This window comes from Humulus lupulus, chromosome 8 (genome assembly GCF_963169125.1).
Source record: "Humulus lupulus chromosome 8, drHumLupu1.1, whole genome shotgun sequence".
NCBI lineage: Eukaryota > Viridiplantae > Streptophyta > Magnoliopsida > Rosales > Cannabaceae > Humulus > Humulus lupulus.
Window position 1 is genome coordinate 135809172 of NC_084800.1, and position 21614 is coordinate 135830785.

Consider the following 21614-nt stretch of genomic DNA (forward strand, 5'->3'; position numbering starts at 1 on the left):
ATGTATTTCATACAGTACCTTCATAGCTTCTTCCTCATCAACACATCGCAAGAGTGGCACAGAAAACCCCCTCTTGTATAAGATCCCATCTACCAAGGTGTATCGAGCTGCCTTATAAACAAGCCTTCGAGCCTCCTTCTTGTCTGTTGGCACAATTCCATCCTTCAGGTAGCTTATAATCGGGTTGGCTCATGACTCCTTTGGGATGCTGACCATGTGAACGTCCGAATTAACAATGCTTGGCCTTGGTAAGTATTCCACATGCACTAATTAAAGGGTATCCCCATCTTTAGTGGAAGCCAGCTTCGCGAGGGCATCAGCATGGGTATTCCTCTCTCTCGGGATTTGCTCTATGCTATACTCCACCAACTATTCCAAATAGTCTCTTACCCTTTCCAAGTATGTAGCCATCTTGGGACCCCTCGCTTGATACTCCCCCTTCACCTGGAATACAACCAATTGTGATTCACTAAAGATGTGTAGATGCGTTACCTTTGGCCCCTGGGCCAACTGCAGCCCTGCTAGAAGCGCTTCGTATTCTGCCTCTTTATTCGAGGCTTCAAACCCAAACTGTATCGCGTAGTACATCCTGTGTCCTTCGGGTCCAGTCATCACGATACCTGCTCCAGATCCCCCTTCGTTGGATGCTCCATCCACATGCAGAATCCATTCCTCAAAACTCCTTGGCTCTCCTTCTATGACTGATTGTCCCTCTTCTTCATCTCCTCCATTTGGTCGATAGGTGAATTCCACTATGAAGTCTGGGAGCACTTGCCCATTGATGGAGGTCCTTGGGGTATAAGCGATGTCGAATTGACTCAACTCGATCGACAACTTCATCAATCTCCCCGAGGTTTCAGGTTTATGCAAGACCTGCCTTAAAGGGTTATTGGTGAGTACTTCGATCGCATGGGCATGGAAAAAGGGCCTCAACTTCCTTGAAGCCACAACTAACGCGTATGCCAACTTCTCTATCTCCGGGTATCGGTTCTCTGCATCTACTAACCGTTTACTGACGTAGTACATAGGTTGCTGGTGTTTCTTCTCTTCTTTAACTAGGGCAACACTTATGGCATGCTCAGATACTGCCAAGTATAAGTATAGCCTTTCGCCCCTTTCAGGTTTTGCCAAAAGGGTGGCTTCCCTAAGTGCTCCTTCAGCTTGACAAAAGCATCCTCACATTCTTCATCCCAAGTGAACTTTTTGCTCCCTTTTAGGATATTGAAGAAAAGGAGGCACTTGTCCGTAGACCTCAAGATGAACCTATTAAGGGCTGCCACCCGTCCCGTTAGACATTGCACCTCCTTCCTGATCTTGGGTGGGCTCATTTCTATTAGGGCCTTTATCTTATCAGGATTATCTTCGATGCCTCTGGAGTTGACCATGAAACCTAAGAACTTTCCCGAGGATACACCGAAAGTGCACTTGAGTGGATTCAACTTCATTCAGTACTTCCTGAGTGTGTCAAACATCTCTCCTAGGTCTTTGTTGAGTTCTACGGCATTTTTGGTCCTCACCACCATATCGTCAACGTATACCTACATGTTCCTTCCTATCTGGTTAGCGAACATTTTGTTCACCAATCTTTGATAGGTGACACCCGCGTTCTTTAATCCGAAAGGCATCACCTTATAACAGTAGAGTCTTTATCTGTTATAAATGATGTATGCTCTTCGTCGGCTGGGTTCATAGGTATCTAGTTGTATCCAGAGTAGGCATCCATAAAGCTAAGTAACTTGTGCCCGACCGTTGCATCCACCAGCTAATCTATCCTTGGAAGTGGAAAAATGTCCTTAGGAAAAGCCTTATTGAGGTTTGAGAAGTCAATGCAAGTCCTCCATTTTCCATTCGGTTTTGGGACTAGCACTGGGTTTGACACCCATACAGGATAGAAGGATTCATGGATGAACCCATTGGCCTTCAAGCGCTCGTCTTTTCTGCCTGACAGGCCTTGCCTCAGAAGCGATGTTCAAATGGTGGCACATGATGGCTGGATCTATTCCTACCATGTCTTCATGACTCCAAGCAAATACATCCAGATTGTCCTTCAAAAACCTTACCAACTTCTCCTTCATGTCGCTTTGAAGGCTTTTTCCCACCTTCAACTTTTGCAACAGCTCTTCCATCACCATGATCTCCTCTACCTCCTCCACCAGCTCAGCCCTTGGCTCCTCCATGATTCTGGGGTCTAGTTCCTACAGGTTTGCACCCCCATGCACCACCATCGCCATCGGTTCTCGCGGTTTCACAGACGTGCGAAGGGAGGTGTTATAACACTCCCTTGCCTCTCTTTGTTCTCCCTTCATACTCGCTACTCCACCAGGAGTTGGGAACTTGAAGGAAAGGTGATATATTGAAGTGATCGCTTTCAATTCTCTTAGGGATGGTCTCCCCAATACCGCATTGAAAGCTGAAGCACAATCTACTACGACGAAGTTTTCCATGACTGTGGTCTGTCAGGGTTGTTCTCCCATGGTGAGTGCCAATTTGATCACCCCTAAGGGTTGTATCGAGTCCCCCGTGAACCCGTATAAGGAGGATTGAAAGGGTTTCAAGTGTCTGACGCCCAAACCCATCTTCTCTAAGGCGGGGCGATATAAGATATCTACGGAACTTCCGTTGTCTATGAGGACCTGATGCACCCACATGTTGGCCAACTGAACTGTCAACACCAAAGGATCATTATGGGGAAAGTGTACCCCTCGTGCATCCTCCTCCATGAAAGTGATTGAGTCATTTTATCCCTTAAAGCTTTTCAGGGGTCGCTGCTCCAAACTTATGACACACGGTGGTGGGATCCGTTGAGCTTCTCTAGCGTATCTGTCTCGACCCTTCCTGGACTCTCCCCCAAACTCCAGACCTCCAAAGATCATTGTCACCTCTCCTTGTATCTCTGGGGCTCCTCCTTGTGTCCAAGGTATCACCGGCACGTCCTCCAATTTCTACTTCTCCCTTCTGACATATCGACCCAGGTGTCCCCTTCGGATGAGCTCTTCAATTTCTTCCTTCAAATGGGTACATTCTGTCGTGGTATGGTCGATATCCTTGTGGTATTGACAGTGTTTGCTAGGGTCCCTCTTGGACCGATCTTTTCTCATCGGTGGGGGCTTTTCGAAGGGAACCCAGTCCTCATTTGTGAGGTAGATATGCTCTCTGGTGTCTGTCAGGCTCATATAGAAGGTGTAAGCTGTTTGCCTATGGTTGCTTCCGCATTTGGTCCTTCTATGTTGATCATCTCTCGACCCTTCATACGCCCTCTTCTTCTTCGCTCCATTCGACCCTTCACAATTTGCTTCTCAGATGCACTCCAGCTGTGATGGCCATTTTCAACTCCTTGGGGGTTAAGATCCCTACTTTGGCTACCTCCATGTTAAACCTGTGGGTGTAGCCCTTTAGACTCTCGTTTTCTCCCTGCTTCACGTTGGCGAGGCTGGTGCCCGGCATTGTGTAATCACACACGGCGTGATGCTGTTTGAGAAATTCATCAGAAAACTACTGCCAAGACCTGATGGACCCTGGTCGAAGTCTCTTGAACCATTTGTACGTAGGTCCTTTCAATGTGACAGCAAAGCAATGGCACCTGGCTCCGTTACTAATCCCCCTTAACCTCATCAGGTCATTAAACGTGTCCAGATGGTACTTAGGATCGATGTTCCTTCATAGGGGGTCATATGAGGCTCCTTGAAGTTGGCTTGGATCTCCTTAACGAAGGGCAATTCATGGTCGAACTCATCCTCGACAGCTTGTCCTCCAGATGCAGTGACGATCTTGCTCCGTAGGCTTCTCATCTCTGTGTCTAGGTCTTGTCTCCTCTTTTTCAAGGAGTCTCTCAACGTGGATGGGCTTGCATCTCCCTTTCCTTTGCCTTTCCACGGCACTATAGGAGGTGTAGTCCTTTTATCTGCCCTTTTCTTATTGAGTTCCTCTCGTAGATCTGAGGGTGTTCTCCTTGAGGTAACTTTGACGTCGTTATGAGGGCCAGCGTTGTTCTTCTGCTCTGATCTCGGAGGATGCTTCGGTGGTCCTGGACATTCGTGCTGCCTCGATAGTCCGAGACGTTCGTGCTTCTTCACCCAGGGGGTATTACTGGTGGAAAGTCGAGTCCTCCCGTCGTCTACTGGGACGGTGGTCTCTACCCCCTCTTGGCCTCTCTCTTTTCGCTAGGGAGAGATATATGTTTGACTTCCCTTGCAACAGCCCATTCAACACCTCTTGCATGTTCTCTAAGGTGGTTTCAAGCCTTTGGTTCTTGCAGTGCAATTCACATATCTTCTCTTCATAAAATCAAGACCTCGAACTCGAGCTCACGGAATGGACCCAGGGATGCTTGTTAGGTCTACGCATCGTTGGGCCCCGATCCTGCCGGCCAGAGTTTGGCACCTGTGGTTGCCTTGGGGGCGGGAACTCGCCGGCATCTTTTGCTGGGGCAGCTGTTGACCTTGGTTGATTTTTATCTGGAGGGACATCCGTGGATGAAGCCTCCCTCTCTACTTCGTGAACCTCGGGTTCCTTTGGGGCCTCCATATCTCTTGGCAGAGGAGGATTCTTCTTGGAGGCCTTTATCTGATCTCCATCAAGGTGGACCTCCACCTCTCGTGGCTCTCTCAATCGTTTAGAACGTCTTGGCATCTCCTCCTGCCAGAACTAATGGAAGAACAGTGGCTTGACACTTATCATTCCCACAGACGGCGCCAAACTGTTGACGATAAGAACTCGTCAACGATTTAAGGTTAGAAAACTCAGATTATTCTACTAAAGACAGCTATGTATAAGATGGAAAGAACTTGAATCAACAGAGAAATCAGAACTCCAATGGAACAATGATCATATATTTCTTAAACGTCTCCTCATACAATCAGTTTTCCAACCCCTTAACCTAAGGGGTCGAAACCTATTTATAGGTGGGCTCTATTGTCCCCCTGATACAAGTAGGTCCCAGGGGACATGGATGTATGCAGGTACAGGGTCAAGGTAGTGGCTCAGGACATAGTGGTGTCTACCCTGACAATGCCCAAGTAGTGGTGCAGGACATCGTACTATGGACTCTGGATATTGTCGAGGGTGCTCAGGTAGTGCCTCCACTCTTCATACAAGTTCGTATCGCAACTACTCGTCAGACGCAGATGACAGGGCCACGCCTCTGACCCCTTCACGATCATACATCCTATATCAGTGTATGTACCTTGTACCCAGTCGTCCTCATCAATTCATATTTGGCGCCTAATGATTATTTGGCATACCCGTTTGGTGTTTCCAAGTGATCCTCGTGCATATATCGAGGAGGCTCCAAACTATACGTGTCGTGAGAAACCAAGGCGCTGGGGGTGTTTGTGGCGGAACAAGGTGCACACATGAGAAGTTACAAGGATGCACCCTCGCATAGCGAGGCTGGCCTACTGTGGTCACATGGAGGCGAGGCGAGGGACACGGGTGATGTAGCAAGGGTGCCTCGCATGGCGGGCTGTCCTACTTCGATCGCACGGAGGCAACACGTGGGGACATGAGATACGCAACGGGGTTGCACCTTCGCATAGCAAGGGTACCACGCATAGTGAGGCTTTCCTGTTGCAGTTTCATGGAGGTGAGGCACGGGACACACGGGGTGCAACAAGGCAGCACCCTCGCATAGTGAGGCTGGCCTGTTGCGGTCACATGGAGGCGAGGCGCGATGCTTGCATAGACGCGGCGTACACGGGAGGCCAGCCGAAGACCCTCGCATAGTGAGGATGGCGTTCATGTCGGTAACCGGCCGAGGACCCTCGCATAGCGAGGGTGGCTCTCTTAGCCCAACTCCTCTGATGTTATGTGACGCCCTTGCCCCTTTGTGCATGTGGAAAGTAGCCAAGTGAGGCTCTCACCCCTTCGTCCTACTAGCATGCATCTCATAGTCTTTAAGGTGCCTCGCAACGTAGAGGTTCTCCTGAACGGAATTCACAAGGGAAGAATTCCCACATTCACAAGTGTTGATATAGAAAATATGAAGGGTAGATATCTGTCATATCCTAGACGGTTGATCCCTCTCACATTGCTTGATTTTATTATGTCCGTCTCATTACTGCGACGAGTGGCCAAGAGGTGAGGATTAGCTGGTTAAACCTAGGGGCGCCAAAATAAATGGGACCTAGGGGCCCTCATGCTTACTTAATCAGTGAATGGTTAGAAACCGAGCAAGTGTCTGATAAGTTATTCCCGGATAGCAGCTGCGAATATTGGCCATTTAGTGAGAGTACCTAGAGATACTAGGGGTTGCCAGATTGAGTGAGATTGAACACCCTAGGGGCAACTGCTCACCAGCACCACTGATTAGCATAGAAGTCTCTGTAAAACCGTGTAAATTCGATTTCACTCTTGGATAAGTAGTGATTCCCTAGGTAACGCAATAGTTACCCTTGATGGAGATATTTATTGGCTAGATCTTAGTGTTGAGACTCGGTTCTCTCTTACAGATTAGCGATTATGTTGGAGGGTGCGTTACGCCTGAATTGTTAGAAGTTGTCGAGCGTTGGTCTCGAATTATATTGTGATAAGATATAGTTGTGATATAATATATCTTCTTGCTCTGGGATTTTCTGAGTGCAGGGATATACTTGTTGATAAGATATAGTTGTGATATATTATATCTGCTTGCTCTAGGATTTTCTGTGTGCAGGGTTTTATCTGTTTGTAGGAATAATTTCTCATTTGTTATTAGGCATGACCATAAGTTTTCCAGGATGCTTTGCGTTCTTGAAATTGATTGTGTAGGGTCCGGATGGATCCGGAACCCTAATTCTCTACATGCTTTTGTTTGAAAGTTGAACTTACTAAGCGTTTTCGCTTACCTAGTTGTTTCATGTTGTAGGCAAGTGCAAGGGCAAGGCAGAGCAGTGAGCGTTGGAGTCTACCTTGCAAATGTACATGTGGACCGACCTTTTGGGAAGTCGTTTTATTTTTGGAAATGTTGTGAAATTTTCCTAAACTAGGCTCACTCTACTCTTTATAAAATATGTTTGTAAATAAATGTTAAGTATGGTCATATGACTTTTTAAAAAGTTTTTTTTTTATTTGGGTTTCTGAGACCTTTTGTTAAATGAAAACGTTTATATTTCCACATTATCGAGTCTTGAAAATCCGGGTCATTACAACATGTGCGTATTGGGCCTTGAAGGGACCTTAGACACGAGATATGGGTCTTTTATCGGTGTGGAATTTTTAGCATCCACATGTATTAAAAATATTAAGGGAAAATATTTTCTATAATTTTAATAAAATTTCTGTTTCACTTTTTTTAATATATATAAAATAGAATGAATTATAGTTCTATAGTATATATAAATATTTATATGAATAATATGTACATATATGACATCTAAACACAACATTAACATGAATATATATTTACATGGCTACATGACATATAAATAAATTAGAATAATATTTAAAAAAAAAAATAATATAAAAAGTCACAATATAGAGTAATATATATGCATCAACTATTTTTAGTTTCTAATGTATCTTACAACGTCCTCTGATGAATTTGATGATGAATAAAAAGAGCTCCAATCACTTGATAAAAAAACATAACTATCACACAAATTTATAAAATAAAAAATAATAATATGTATGGTTTATTATTTTTAAATAAATGTGATTTAATTATTTAAATTATCATAAAATATCTTAAAATGCCATATTTTAATTAATTTATTTTTGTTAAGTTTATGTGTGTTCTAATTTTTTAATTTGACACTGACAACTAAAGATTATATATTTTATGTTTAATATAATACTAATATTATACATGAATTTTAAATTTATGACTGATGCTATTTTTAATTTATTTTATTTTTGAAAAGAAGTTTGTTGCAAGTTTATAGTAGAGTATATTATATTGTATGTTTAATGTGATATTATTCTAATAGGTGAATTTTAAGTTTAATTAAATTTTAATTAAGATATAAAACGTATGTTGATATTAAAACATGTATATACATACAATACGAAAATTATATATAATAATGGGATATTTGCGGCATAAGTACCCAATATTTGGGTTTTGTACGCGGCATAGACCCAATGTTTATTTTTAGTGGCAATAGTACCCAAAGTCAATAAAAGTGTAACTTCGTTAGGTCTTCGTTTCGTGATGACTGGACCAACATGTGTCACTCCGTGATTGGTCAAGCTCAATAATATTTTTAAAATAATTATGATTTGGACCAATAAAAACGTGACACGTGTCTGCCAAATCAGCTCATTAATAGACCTAACGGAGGAGACTGATAGAATTACACTTTTACTGACTTTGGGTACTATTGCCACTAAAAATAAACATTGGGTCTATGTTGCATACAAAACTCAAGCATTGGGTACTTATGCCGCAATTATCCCTATAATAATTAATAAATTTAACGTTGTTGTTAAGTTTGGATTTTATTATATATATTAATATGGTACTAATAGTATGTATATATATTATACATGGATTATAATTAAATTTAGGTTTGTTGCTATTTTTTTCTAAAGAAGTTTGTTATTAGTTGATAGTAGATTATATAATATTATATATTTAATAAGATATTATTCTAATATTTGAAGTTAATTAAATTTTATTTAAATTATGAAATGTATGTTTTTATTATTTTTAAATAATTATTATTGTAAAATATCTAAAAAATATCTTATTTTAATTTATTTAATTAATTTTATTTTAGTTTAAGTCATGTTTGTAATTTATCGTTAAATATAAAAATATTTTATTAAATATAAGAATGTTAGGTTAAAATTAATGTTAAAAAATTAAAAAAACGGTTAAAACCATTCATTTCTATTATAACAAATTTTGATGTAGAATATATATAAATATATATCAGGTCATTATAAAGTAGAGTTGTAAAAAGTAATCAATATGCCTCGAGAAACACGTTCATTGTGTTGCTCTTAAACTTATCAATTTTCCACGTAATATTTAAATAAAAACAAATAAACACGAACCATTATTACTAGTAATTTTTTAGTTACATTGAAGACCAGCTAGTAAAAAGATCATTTGATTGATGATTGTATAAAGACGAAATTAGATGGGTACACTTTTAGATAACCGTTTTAATTTTGACTGATTTACTTCTATATCTAGATATGTTATCATTATACATTTTCCCTACACATAAGAAGCAACCCAACTATCAAATCCAACTATTTTTATTATTAGTTAATAACTTTGAATAATATTTAATAACAAAGAAACACAACAAATACATAGTTAAATTAATAGCTAAAAATCTATACATTTTAATTTGTTAAGCCTAGTAGTATAACTTTTAAGCCTTTTGTTTAAATTTTAAAGAGTCATGGTTTAAATTTTAAGCCTTGTAGTTTAAATTTTAAAGACTAGTTGTTTAAATTTTAAAGAGTCGTAGTATAGATTTTAAATTATCATGATTTATATTTTATATGGTCGCAATTTAGATTTTATTCCCATGGTTTAACTTTTAAGCCTTATGGTTTAAATTTTAAAGAGTCGTAGTTTAAATTTTAAGCCTTGTAGTTGAAATTTTAAAGAGTCATGGTTTAAATTTTAAAAATTAATGATTTAAATTTTAAAGAGATGTGGTTTAGATTTTAAACCTAGTAGTTTAACATTTAAACATTGTGGTTTAAATTTTAAAAAGTCGTTTGGTTTAAAATTTTAAGCAATGTGGTTTAAATTTTAAGCTTTGTGGTTTAAATTTTAAGCCTTGTAGTTTAAATTTTAAAGGGTCGTGGTTTAAATTTTAAAGACTAGTGGTTTAAATTTTAAAGAATCGTGGTTTATATTTGAAATGATCATGGTTTATATTTTAAGTCTAGTAATTTAACTTTTAAGCCTTGTTGTTTAATTTTTAAAGAGTCGTAATTTAAATTCAAGCCTCGTGGTTTAAATTTTAAAGAGTTGTACTTTAAATTTCAAAGAGCTTTAAATTTTAAAAGAGTTATGATTTAAATTTTATAAAGACGTGGTTTAAATTTTAAGTTTTGTGGTATAAATTTTAAAGTGTTATATTATTTCATATAATATAATATTATATTAAATAATGTGATAAAATATGATTTGTCATACCTTGTAACATATAATTGAGAGTTAAAAATAGGACATAGGTGTGTGCCCAAAATGTAACATATTTGTGAGTTACAAAATCAGTTACAAATTTGTAACTCCCAAATATCACCCAATTATGTGTAGATTTTATCTTGCACTTTTTTTATTTGAATTGATCAATGTCATTAGTGATATTGTTGTTGGAGATATGATTTTTACCCTCATGGTGTGTTTGGAGATTACAAAGTCAAGTGGGAAGAGTATAGAGTCGTTTGGAAAAATGCACAAAAGTTACATGCTGAAATTGGCTTGTGCCCACGGCCTGGTGGACAGAAGCACACGACTGCAGCCAGTAATGCTCGTGGCCGCGACCAGAGATGTGTGCAACCAATTTTTTAACTCATTTTTCCACTTTCAACGGTTCTAACAACTCATGTAACTCCCAATACTCTTTTTTGATTCCATAAACATCTAATTAAACATTCGTAACAACAATGCTGGTTGATGGAATTTGAAATTCAAAGGGTGTCTCAAAACTCTATAAATAGGATTCTATTGCTCCCTTGTAAGACAACTTTATTTCTATCCACTAGAGCACTTGGCTAGAAATACACCAAAATACTTGATTATTCGAGATAGTTATTTCAAATATTGAGATAATCCCTTTGTAAAACGTCATATTCTATTACTTTGTACAAACGTCACTTATCTCATAGATACTTAGGAAAATACCACTTAAAAGATAAATTCCGTGGGGCCTTAATAAAACATGCAAGTTGGACCCAATAGTTTAAAATAAAAATAACATGTTCATATGCAATGATTAAAGAAAATAAAAATTTAAGTCCCAATGGTAAGTTTGAAAATTTAAGGTCCATGACATAGTTCTTAAAAAACTCGGCGCTTATGTTGATTGTTTATCCGTTCATAAGAAACCCCCACGCTATGCCTATTCAAACGTCGGAACTCCCCACATCACAACGCGTGCCAGAGAGAAACCCTATTTATTACCTGAAATGGGGAAAGTAAGGGGGGTAAGCCAAAACATCAGTAAGGAAGTACAACAAAATCAAAGATAAGACAAGAAAGACATGTATAACATAACAGCGAAATTCATACCATCATCATACTCATATCCCATTATTAAAATGAAACACAGTCATACATCACATTCATTGAACATAAGCATACTCTTTGTGACCATGTCACATCTATTGTCCATGTCACATCTTGAGGTAACAAGTATGGTTGGGCTGGTAAAACCTCCTCTATGAGGTAAACATGATCTCAGGTCCTTGAATAATCTTGGCGCGTCCGCCCTTTGAGTTACGTCATATCCTTAGTAACTCCCTTGCTGCGTTGCGTTCAGCATGCTAGCAACCTTCCCTTCTCATTCATCATGCAACACATGTAATCCAATTCCCATCAAGAGAAAAGAAACACATGTTGCAATCATACTTGTCATATCATTTCAAGATAGAATTCCATTTTCAATATCACAAAGCACAATATTCCTTGTAACATAATAGTCTCACCATTTCATAGTATAAACATATAAATTATATCTAACTTCCTTACCTCAAGTCCGAGCAAAGCAAAAATGAGAAAAACTTCACAGCAAGCCTATAATCATAATCAAACGTCGTCTCGGAGAATCACATAAAAATATTCATGCCCAACACATTTACCCCACGTTTGTATGAGCCATGCACATGTGGTACAAGTTGCCCAATAATTCCAAACCTACACATTTTCACATAAAATCACAAAAGACTAATGTTAATTCTACATATTAACTTTTCATGGTTACAAAGTAAAAGTCATGTGTTTGAACAATACGCATATATTTGAACGTAAAAATGCATTTGCATGCGACATGCATACGTGGGAGTGTTGTTAAAATTTATTGTTTTAAAATGATAATTCCTACATACTTATTTCTTTCCTCTTAAATCAAAATTCAGCAACATAATTTAATTACCATTATTTGTTTCTCTCACTCCCAAAATTGTTAAACAAATTTTTAATACATCATATTTATTTATAAAATAATCCATTATGTTTTTTTCTAATTTTTCATAAAATAATAATTCCATTTATTACTTAAATATCATAAAAAATTATGTGACAATTTTGTAGCTATTAGAAATACTTAATAAGTTTCTCGCTTCTTTTAGAAAATAACTTTACCAATCTCAAAAAAACTCCATGCTTTCAAATATGAAAATTTATAAATAAAGTGTGGAGAATTACATTTTCATGTATATTATTTAAGACTTAAATTATTTAAGTGTAGGACTCATTAATCTTAAATAAATTAATTATTTTAGCTTAATAACTCAAAGTTAACTATTTATTTTGTTTAAAAATCACAAGTGGATTTAAACCATAATCTTTTTCACATTTAAATAAAAAAAAACTACACCTAAATTATAATGTAAAAAAATACATTTTAAAAAATACCACATTTAGCTTAGGGTTTAATTTATTTGATGCACTAGCATTATTTATCTCATGTAAGAGACCTTTCTTATTTTTAATCCAAAATCCCAACAACTATTTATTTAATTAAATTACAAGCTTGCATTAAAACTTTATTTTTGTTTCATAAAATTCACAAAAATCTGCATGTATTATGTTGACAAAAACATCATTAACATGTAAAAAAATGTGCCATTTTATTTACTTAAAAATCAAATATCAATTGAGGCATCACATGTGCACTTCAAAACATTGTTTCACTATTATACTCACAAATTATTTTTTAAAAAAAAGCAGCAAGCATAATTTTGAAGAAAAACCATTTTTAACCATCTTTTAAACAAATACTTAGGCCAAAACTTCATGTATCATTAAATCATCATTTGTAAGAGACTTAAAACAAATTCTCAAATTTAACACAATAATATATCATGTTGCTAATGAGTATATGTGACGTCTAATAAAAAAAATGACCAACATGTTGTTAATGGGTAATGGGAATGATTATTTGATGATTTATTGGGAGTTAGTGAGATCAGGAGGGAATTCTGGGATTTTTGACTATTTTACCCCGGAGGTGTTTTTGGGACCCCGAGCCTTAGGAGTTGCTTGAGGATACTTTAGCTTGAAGTAACCTATCAGAAATAAAAAGAGTGTTTAGAACATTCTCTCTCTCTCTCTCTCTCTCTCTCTCTCTCTCTCTCTCTCTCTCTCTCCCGTTCCCTTTTTGACGTTGTTCGCATTTTCGAAGGAAACTCGAGTTTTTGGACTCGGATTCAAGCAAGGTTAGAGTCATAGCGATTCTGGGGAAGATTAAAAGCTTATTAGCTGGAGGATTTAGCTGGGAAACGACTAAATCAGAGATAATCCAAGCTTTAAGTTTTGGGTTTTCGAGTTTTTAAGCTTTGATTGGATTTTATGTTTCGGTGTGTTTTTGAATTGTTTAAAGGTAAGGTTTTGATGGTTTTGGGCCATTGGGATGTTTGGAGACTTTGTTGGTCATGGGAACTTAAACCTAAGGGCTCGGGATCGATCCTACTACCCAGTTTGGTAGGATTCAACATCCCGGAGGCTAGGACTCAGTCCAAAAGTCTTTATTCACACATTATTAATGAGATTCTATATTGTGGTTTGGACTAGGTGATCACTAGGGGTTCAGAATCAGGATCGTGCTTGAGGGTCGTTTATTGGTAACATGTGCTTGGACCAAAGGTAAGAAAACTACACCCAGTATGTGAGCCATGTGATACATGTGAATATGGCATGGCATGAATGTTGAATATGAAATTGATCAGAGCTTGAGTCTCTGTAAATGTGCATGATCATAATTATGCTTGTTATTATTGATGAAGCATGTCAAGCGCTCTATATTTGGATATCTGTTGCATTGTGAATGTTGGAATACATTGTTTATCTGAGCTATGCACTGACTTATTAGTCAGAAACTGCAATGGTGTTTAGTGCTGGTCATGAAGCTCTGACTTATCAGTCATGATCGACAATAGTACTAAGCGATGATCGTATGGAATTGACTTATGAGTCAAGAGCAGCAATAGTGAATTGAACATTGATCGATATGATTAGATCTAATCAACAAAAGCATTATATGCTCGCCCGACCTATTGGCAGAAGAAAACTAAAGCGCTTGGCTAGTCTAAGGCTAGTTACTAAGTGTATAGGCTAAAAGGCTCAGGTGACTAGAACGTCACATGGCTTATGGCGCAGGACCCCAGAGTGACTTAATAGTCATTTATTTAGGGTGCAGGACCCCATAGTGACTTAATAATCATTTATTCAGGGCGCAAGATCCCAGAGTGACTTAATAGTCATCTATTCAGGTCGCAGGACCGCAGAGTGACTTAATAGTCATCTATTCAAGGCGCAGGACCCCAGATTGACTTAACAATCATCTACTCAGGGCGCAGGACCCCATAATCATTTATTTGTACTTTCATGCGTGCATGAATATGATTATTGCTGGTAAGCATGCTTATTATGATTTGATGACATGTTATTAACTGCTTATGAGCATGTTTAAGTTTTCTTGCTGAGCCTCGGCTCATGCGTGCTATGTGGTGCAGGTAAAGGTATAAGAAAGCTAGACCATCCTTGAGTTGGAGAACTTAGGTGAAGATGTGTACATATGCGGCTGCTCGACCACCACCGCTGAGGGTTTAAAGAGGAACTAGGGTTAAACCCTATTTTGCCGCTTAGGTTAGTTGGTTGTAAATTTTTTATTCTAATTAACCTTTTAAATGTATTTTGGGATCCCAATGTATACAGTAAACATTTTAGCGAAACGATTGAATCCTTGACCAAAAATTTTAACCCTAAACTGTTAATCACATTTAGTTACACGATTATGGCCAAATAACTCATTTAACGAACCCTGGGTAGTAGGGCGTTACGAGTTCTATGTGTAAGGCATTGACTTATTAGTCAAGGATGACCTTAGCATGTTGAGTGCTTGTAGTAAAGCATTGACTTATTAGTCAAGGGCGACCTTAGCACGTTGAGTGCTAGTCGAAAAGCATTGACTTATGAGTCAAGGATAGTAATAGCGCGCAGAGCGCTGGTTGGTATGGTTATAAGTAATCAGGAGTGTGATATACGCTTGACCGACCTATTGGTCGTGAGAAAACTAGAGGGCCAGGTATGTTGGGCCAGCTCCAAGGCTGGTTATATAGAGGATAGGGCAAAGGGCCTCGAAGTGACTCATTAGTCCTATATTATAGGGCGTCGAGCTCTAGTATGATTTATTAATCATGTATTAGTGCGTTGGGCCCCAGTATGATTCGATAATCATGTATTTTGAGCATTGGACCCCGATATGATTCATTGATCGTTTATCCTGGGCTATTGGCCCTTATGACACTGTAGTCATTTATATGAATGGTATGCATGCATGAGTAGGATTATTATTACTAGGCATGCTTATTATGATTTGGTAATATGTTATTAACTTCTTATGAGCATATTTAAGTTTTCTTGATGAGCCTTGGCTCATGGGAGCTTTATGGTGCAGGTAAAGCGAAGAGAAAGCTGGACCATCCTTGAGTTGGAGAGCTTAGGTGATGATGTGTACATATGCGGCTACTCGACCACCATGGTCGAGGGTTTAAAGAGGAACTAGGGTCAAGCCCTATTTTTCTGCTTAGGTCGACAGGTTGTAACTTTTTCAATATAATAACCTTTTAAATATATTTTTGGATCCCATGTATGAAGTAAACGTTTTAGTGAAACAATGGTACCTTTGACCAAAAAATTTAACCCTAAACTGTTAATCACGTTTAGTTACACAATTATGGATAAATGACTCATTTAGCGAGTTTAGCACTATTTAAAATACACAGTTTAACAGCCCCTGAGTAGTAGGTCGTTACAAAAGCCTCTTGCTTTATTAGGGCTTCATCCATTTTCTTCCTTTCTCTAATCTGTTCCAGTAGGGAGGATTGTATAGTAAGGTTTGCTAGGCCTCCTACCACTAACTCAATATCGGCGTTTATAATCTCTTTCTACAGAGGCATCTCTATTGTGTTCAGAGCTGAGACACTCCCATGTCCTTTCCTACTTAATGCATCGGCAACTACATTGGCCTTTCCCAGGTGGTATATAATTTCGCAATCATAGTCCTTCACTTACTCTAACCACTTCCGTTGTCTCATATTTAGTTCTTTCTGAGTGAATAAGTATTTCAAACTTTTGTGGTCGGTGTAAATTTCACACTTATCCCCATATAGGTGATGTCTCCATATTTTCAGTGCGAAATCATGGGTGGGATATCGTTGCTCATAGTCCTTGAGCTGTCTTGAAGCATAAGCTACCACCTTCCCATTCTACATCAACACACAACTTAAGTCATTCTTTGATGTGTCGCAATACACCACGAATTTCCCGCCCTCTGTGGGAACACAAAGGATAGGTGCAAATAGCACCTTATTCTTCATAATCTGAAAAATTTCTTCACATTTCTCGGTCCATGTGAACTTCTGGTGTTTGCAGGTCAAGTTGGTCAAGGGTGTTTCAATCTTTGAAAAACCCTCGACAAACTTCTGGTAATAACCTGCTAACCCTAAGAGGCTTCGAACCTCTGAGCCATTCTATGGCTGGGGCCAGTCTCTAATGGCCTCGATCTTTACCGGATCCACTGCTATTCCATTATTGGACACTATATGCCCTAGGAAAGTCACTTGTTCCAACCAAAACTCACACTTAGAGAACTTAGCGTATAATTGCTGTTCTCGTAGTCAATTTAGTGTCAACCTCAAGTGTTCCTCATGCTCTTCCTTGGTCTTTGAGTAGAAAAGGATATCATCTATAAATACTACTACAAACTTATCCAAGTATTCCTTAAATACCTTGTTCATGATGTCCATGAATGCTGCTAGGGCATTAGTGAGTCCAAAAGACATCACTAGAAACTCATAGTGCTCGTAGAAAGTTCTAAAAGTTGTTTTAGGAATGTCTCCCTCATTTACCTTCAGCTGATGGTACCCGGATTGCAGATCAATCTTTGAGAACACTGCTGCCCCTTGCAGTTGATCAAAAAGGTCATCTATCCTAGGCAAAGGATACTTGTTCTTAATGGTAACCTTGTTGAGTTCTCGGTAATCGATGCACATTCTAATGCTTCCATCCTTCCTTTTCACAAATAGGACTGGTGCCCCCCATGGTGAATGACTAAGTCTTATGAAACCCTTATCCAACAATTCATGTAGCTGGGTCTTGAGTTCCTTCAACTCTACAGGTGTCATTTGATAGTGTGCTTTAGATATTTCTGTTGTTTCTAGTGCAAGTTTGATCATGAATTCAATTTCTCTGTCTGAGGGTAAACCTGGTAATTCCTCATGAAACACTTCCAGAAACTCACAAACGATGTGACCATTCTCTGGTTTCAACTCTGTCTCCTTGGATTTATCCACCACACTAGCCAAGTATGCCGAACACCCGTGCTGCATCATATTCCGAGCTTCCAGTGTCGATATTATGGGTGTACAAAAACCCGCTACTTCTCCCTTAAAAGAAAAGAGTTATCCTTCCCCTGGTTTGAATTCCACAATCTTTTGTTGAAATTCAGTCGTTGCTCCATGTTTTGATAACCAATCCATGCCAAGTATGGCATCATAGTCTGGTATGTTTAACTCTATAAAGTTTGTCGGGCACTCTCTGCCCTCTACTATTATAAATGCTGACTGTAACCACCTAGTTGATGACATCATGTCTCCTGACGGTAACATTTTACTAAAACTACGCTCAAACACTTTATAAGGCATACCCGATTGGTCAATCACATTCATAGCAACATAAGAGTGAGTCGCTCCATAATCCATGAAGACTCCACATATCATACCAGAAATAAGGAGCTGACCTGTGACCATGGTGTTTCTGTTTGCTGCCTCTTTTTGGGTCAATGCAAAAACCATCACTGGCACTAGGTTGCTGTTACTGCCATGCCCCGCTTTCCACTGTGGGCAATCCTTCTTCAGATGGCCTGCCTGACCGCTCTTGTAACATTTTTTGGTGCCAGCCTCACATTCTCCCAAGTGTCTTTGGGAGCATTTAGGGCAGCTGGGGTGCTCAACTCTATTGTTCTGGTGATTTTTGCGGTTACGATCATTGTTGTGATTGTTATGATTGTTGTTGTGGTTATGATTGTTGTGATTATTTTTATTTGTGGCCAGGGGTCTAGGCCTCTTATCAGTGCCACTGTTCTGCTCTTCATTAGCCTTCCTCTTATTGCCCTCATTGAAGCCCTTGTTTCTGTTGGCCTCCCTTCTTGCAGCATTGTCCTTCCATATACAGTCCTCCAAGTATTCCACTTCGAGTGCCTTATCCAATACCTCAGCAAAACTGACCACCTCAGCACTGGTCATCTTGACATCACTAGCAATCATTGGCTTAAGCCCTCTCATAAACCTTTGCACCCGCATGGCTTCGATTGGTAATACCTCAAGTGCAAACCTATCAAACTTCTTTGCATAGTTGGTAACAGAAAGGTTCCCTTGAACCAAAGTCACGAACTCGTCCACCCTGGTTTCCAATACAACTGCATGGTAGTACTTCTTGCCAAATGCCTAAACAAAGTCTGGCCAGGTCATGAGTCTGCTTTACCACATCCCACCATATTCTTGCATCCAACTTAAGTAGGTGGGCTACACATGAAATCCTCTGATGATCGTTCAACTCCATGTGATCAAATGTAATGCCCTGGATAATCAAGACCGTTACACTGTGTGTTTAAAATGGTACGAGACTTGCTAACCAATTCATTTAAATAAAAATGTGAATCTAAAGACATGAACTGGTGAGGTTTAAAGGATTTTGGTTATAAATGAGTACTTTTCATTAAAATAAATGTTTGGTACATGGGATCCCAAATCAGGGTTTAAGTGACTTATTTACAAGATTTCCAAATGTTATAAACAACCAAAGCCACTCTAATGGAAAAATATATATTTTAGGTTTCCATCCCTATACAATCCCTCGACCATGGCGGCCGAGCAGATGACAATGTACACCTCGCCCCAGAGCTCTCCAACCCATGGTCGATTCATCTTACCCTTGCCTTTACCTGCACCACGTAGCACCCGTGAGTCGAGGCCCAGCAAGAAAACTATAACATCGTAGCATAATTAATAATGATAACCAAATAGTTCACAAAGCATAACCGAATGATTTACAAGACATTAATTAATAATCCAGCAAGCCATGGCATTCACTCAATCAAGGATAACAGTCGATAAACCAATGACCTAACATCCAGATATTCAGCATATCATATGCATCAAGTTAACAACATACACACGTCATCCAATAACTAGGGTCGACGCCCTTAGGCCGCACCCTCTGTTTAATCCACTATCTTTGGCTTACTTAGGCCAAGCCCAGTGTTCAACCCACTGACTCTGGTCCACTTAAACTAAGCTTAGTGATTATTAAGCTGTCCTCAGCTACCAGTGGCCAAGCCGCGTCCTGTGCGCAAATATTGATTCCGGCACTCTTAGGCCGTTTATCACATGTCCCTATGGCATAAAACCATCTATGACATTATATACAAGTAACGGGAACTCTCAGTCCCAACATAATCACATAACCGAGTGCAATTTCTTACCTTTAATTCTGAGTGCTTTGATAAAGCAAGACGACCCTCAAGCACGATCTTGTCCTGAGCCTTAGCGTACACCTAGTCACAACCATAATAAAGGATTCCATCAATAATAAGTGATTAAAGGTTTCCGGACCAAGTTATAGCCTTCGAGATATAAAATTCCACCAAGCACGATGGTGGAATCGATCCCGAGCACCCTAGGTTAAGTTCCCGCACCTAAAACCTCCTCAAGGCCAAAAATGCCTTTGAGATCCGCGGCCCTAGGCCCTCCATGTTGTGGCCCGCCCCCTACCAGAGGCTCAGCCTCTCCAAACAGCACACACGGGCCGCGGCCCTACACTCCCCATGCCGCGACCCACCCTTCCTTCCTGGCACGTATCTACTCTAGAGGGCCGCGACACACCAAGAACAGAGCCGCGGCCCAACCCCTTCGAACCCAAAAAAAATCTCCATTTTCATCCACCAAATCTCAACCAAAACAATCCAGAATCACCCTAACAACATAATTCAACTATCATAAACATCCTAACATAATCCTAGTAGCAAAACCCAACAAAAACCTAGCTTAAAAACTCATCAAAATCCCACTTCAATCCTTGAAACCCATAAGCTCATAAACCCTTAGAACATCCAGAAATTCCAGAATTCAGGTGCTAAACTTTAAATTAAAGCTTACCTTCACTAAAGAACCAATCCACCAATTAGTTGCTGAGCTAATTCCCAAATCCTTAGCCTCAATTCAATCTTCAATTTCAAAACCCAAAAAACTCTTAGAACTCAGCCAAAATTACAAAATTTAATGACCAAGAATGTAATTCGAAGCTTACCTCAATTCCTGATTGGATCCTCTAACTATCACTGAGCTAATCCCCAAAGTTCCAACTCAAATTCTTGAGTCTCTAGCTAAATCCTCCTTTGGTTCCAATGGCTTCCTTGAGAGAGAAAAAGTGATAAGCTGTGAGAAGGAAAGGATCAGTTTGGCAGCCTTCTAAACACTTCCTACCTTTTGTTTTATCTAACTTAAGCCTCTTAAGTTAATCCCAAAGCTCGGGGTACCAAAAACATCCCCGAGGGAAAAATGGTAAATTTCCCCAATATTCCCTCCTAAACTCTCTAACTTCAAATATATCTCCAATTATTTATTTTCATAACTCAATAACCCAAATAAATATCTAATACCAAAAATATCCCTTGACTCGCCCCGAGTCAAGTATCGGGTCCCATGACGTTTCCGCTAACTTGCTCCCTAGGATCGCCTCGTGCCGTATGCTGCAAATATATATATATCCACATAATAATGTGGTCTCAACAGTTTATCACAAATAATCACATTTATGACCTAACTGGCGAAAAATTACAATTATGCCCTTACAAGCTAAACAGGGCCCGCATGCTTATCTAATACTCATAAACATGCATTTTTACCAATAGTTCACATAACTTCCAATTAAGCCTTCCCGGCACACTAATCAAGGCCCTTAAGCCTTATTAGTAATTTTGGGTCGTTTCATCAAAGATGGCTTCTACTGACTTCAATCCATCCTTTGCCACCACAGGGTCAGCTTTCCCTTCAAAACTAGGTGGAGCTTGCTTTCTGAAGTGCTCATAGACTGGCTCAAAACCATAAGCCATAGGCAGTGGTGCAAGTGGTGGTAATGGAGGCTCAGGCTGTGCCACCAGTACTTGGGGCTCTTGGGGTACTTGCCTGGCTTGAGCCAACTCCTCATCTCTCTATCTTAGTTGTTCCCCCAACCTTGCTATTTCTGCATCCAAGTCCACAGTCGATGCAGCTGGGGCTACTGGTTGGGCTGGTGGCATTCCCAGATCAGGAATTTCTATAGCGTTAGAACTTGTAGAGGCACCTCTTCCTTGGCCTCTCCCTTTTCCCATGTCTCATCTTGCTCATCTTCCTCTTGTTGACATTATGAAATTCTAAGGCACCAAAAGAAAGTCATAAGAGAGGATAAA

General features: G+C 39.3%; 1 protein-coding gene across 1 annotated transcript; it reads right to left on the bottom strand.

The window, feature by feature from the left end:
• Positions 1-17568: 17568 nt before the first annotated feature.
• LOC133796089 (uncharacterized) lies at positions 17569-21278 on the bottom strand. Its single transcript, XM_062233572.1, has 2 exons — positions 21178-21278; positions 17569-18568 (listed from the first exon to the last, which is right to left on the bottom strand). The coding sequence occupies exons 1-2, from the start codon at positions 21276-21278 to the stop codon at positions 17569-17571; spliced, it is 1101 nt and encodes a 366-aa protein (XP_062089556.1).
• Between the last annotated feature and the right edge of the window lie 336 nt (positions 21279-21614).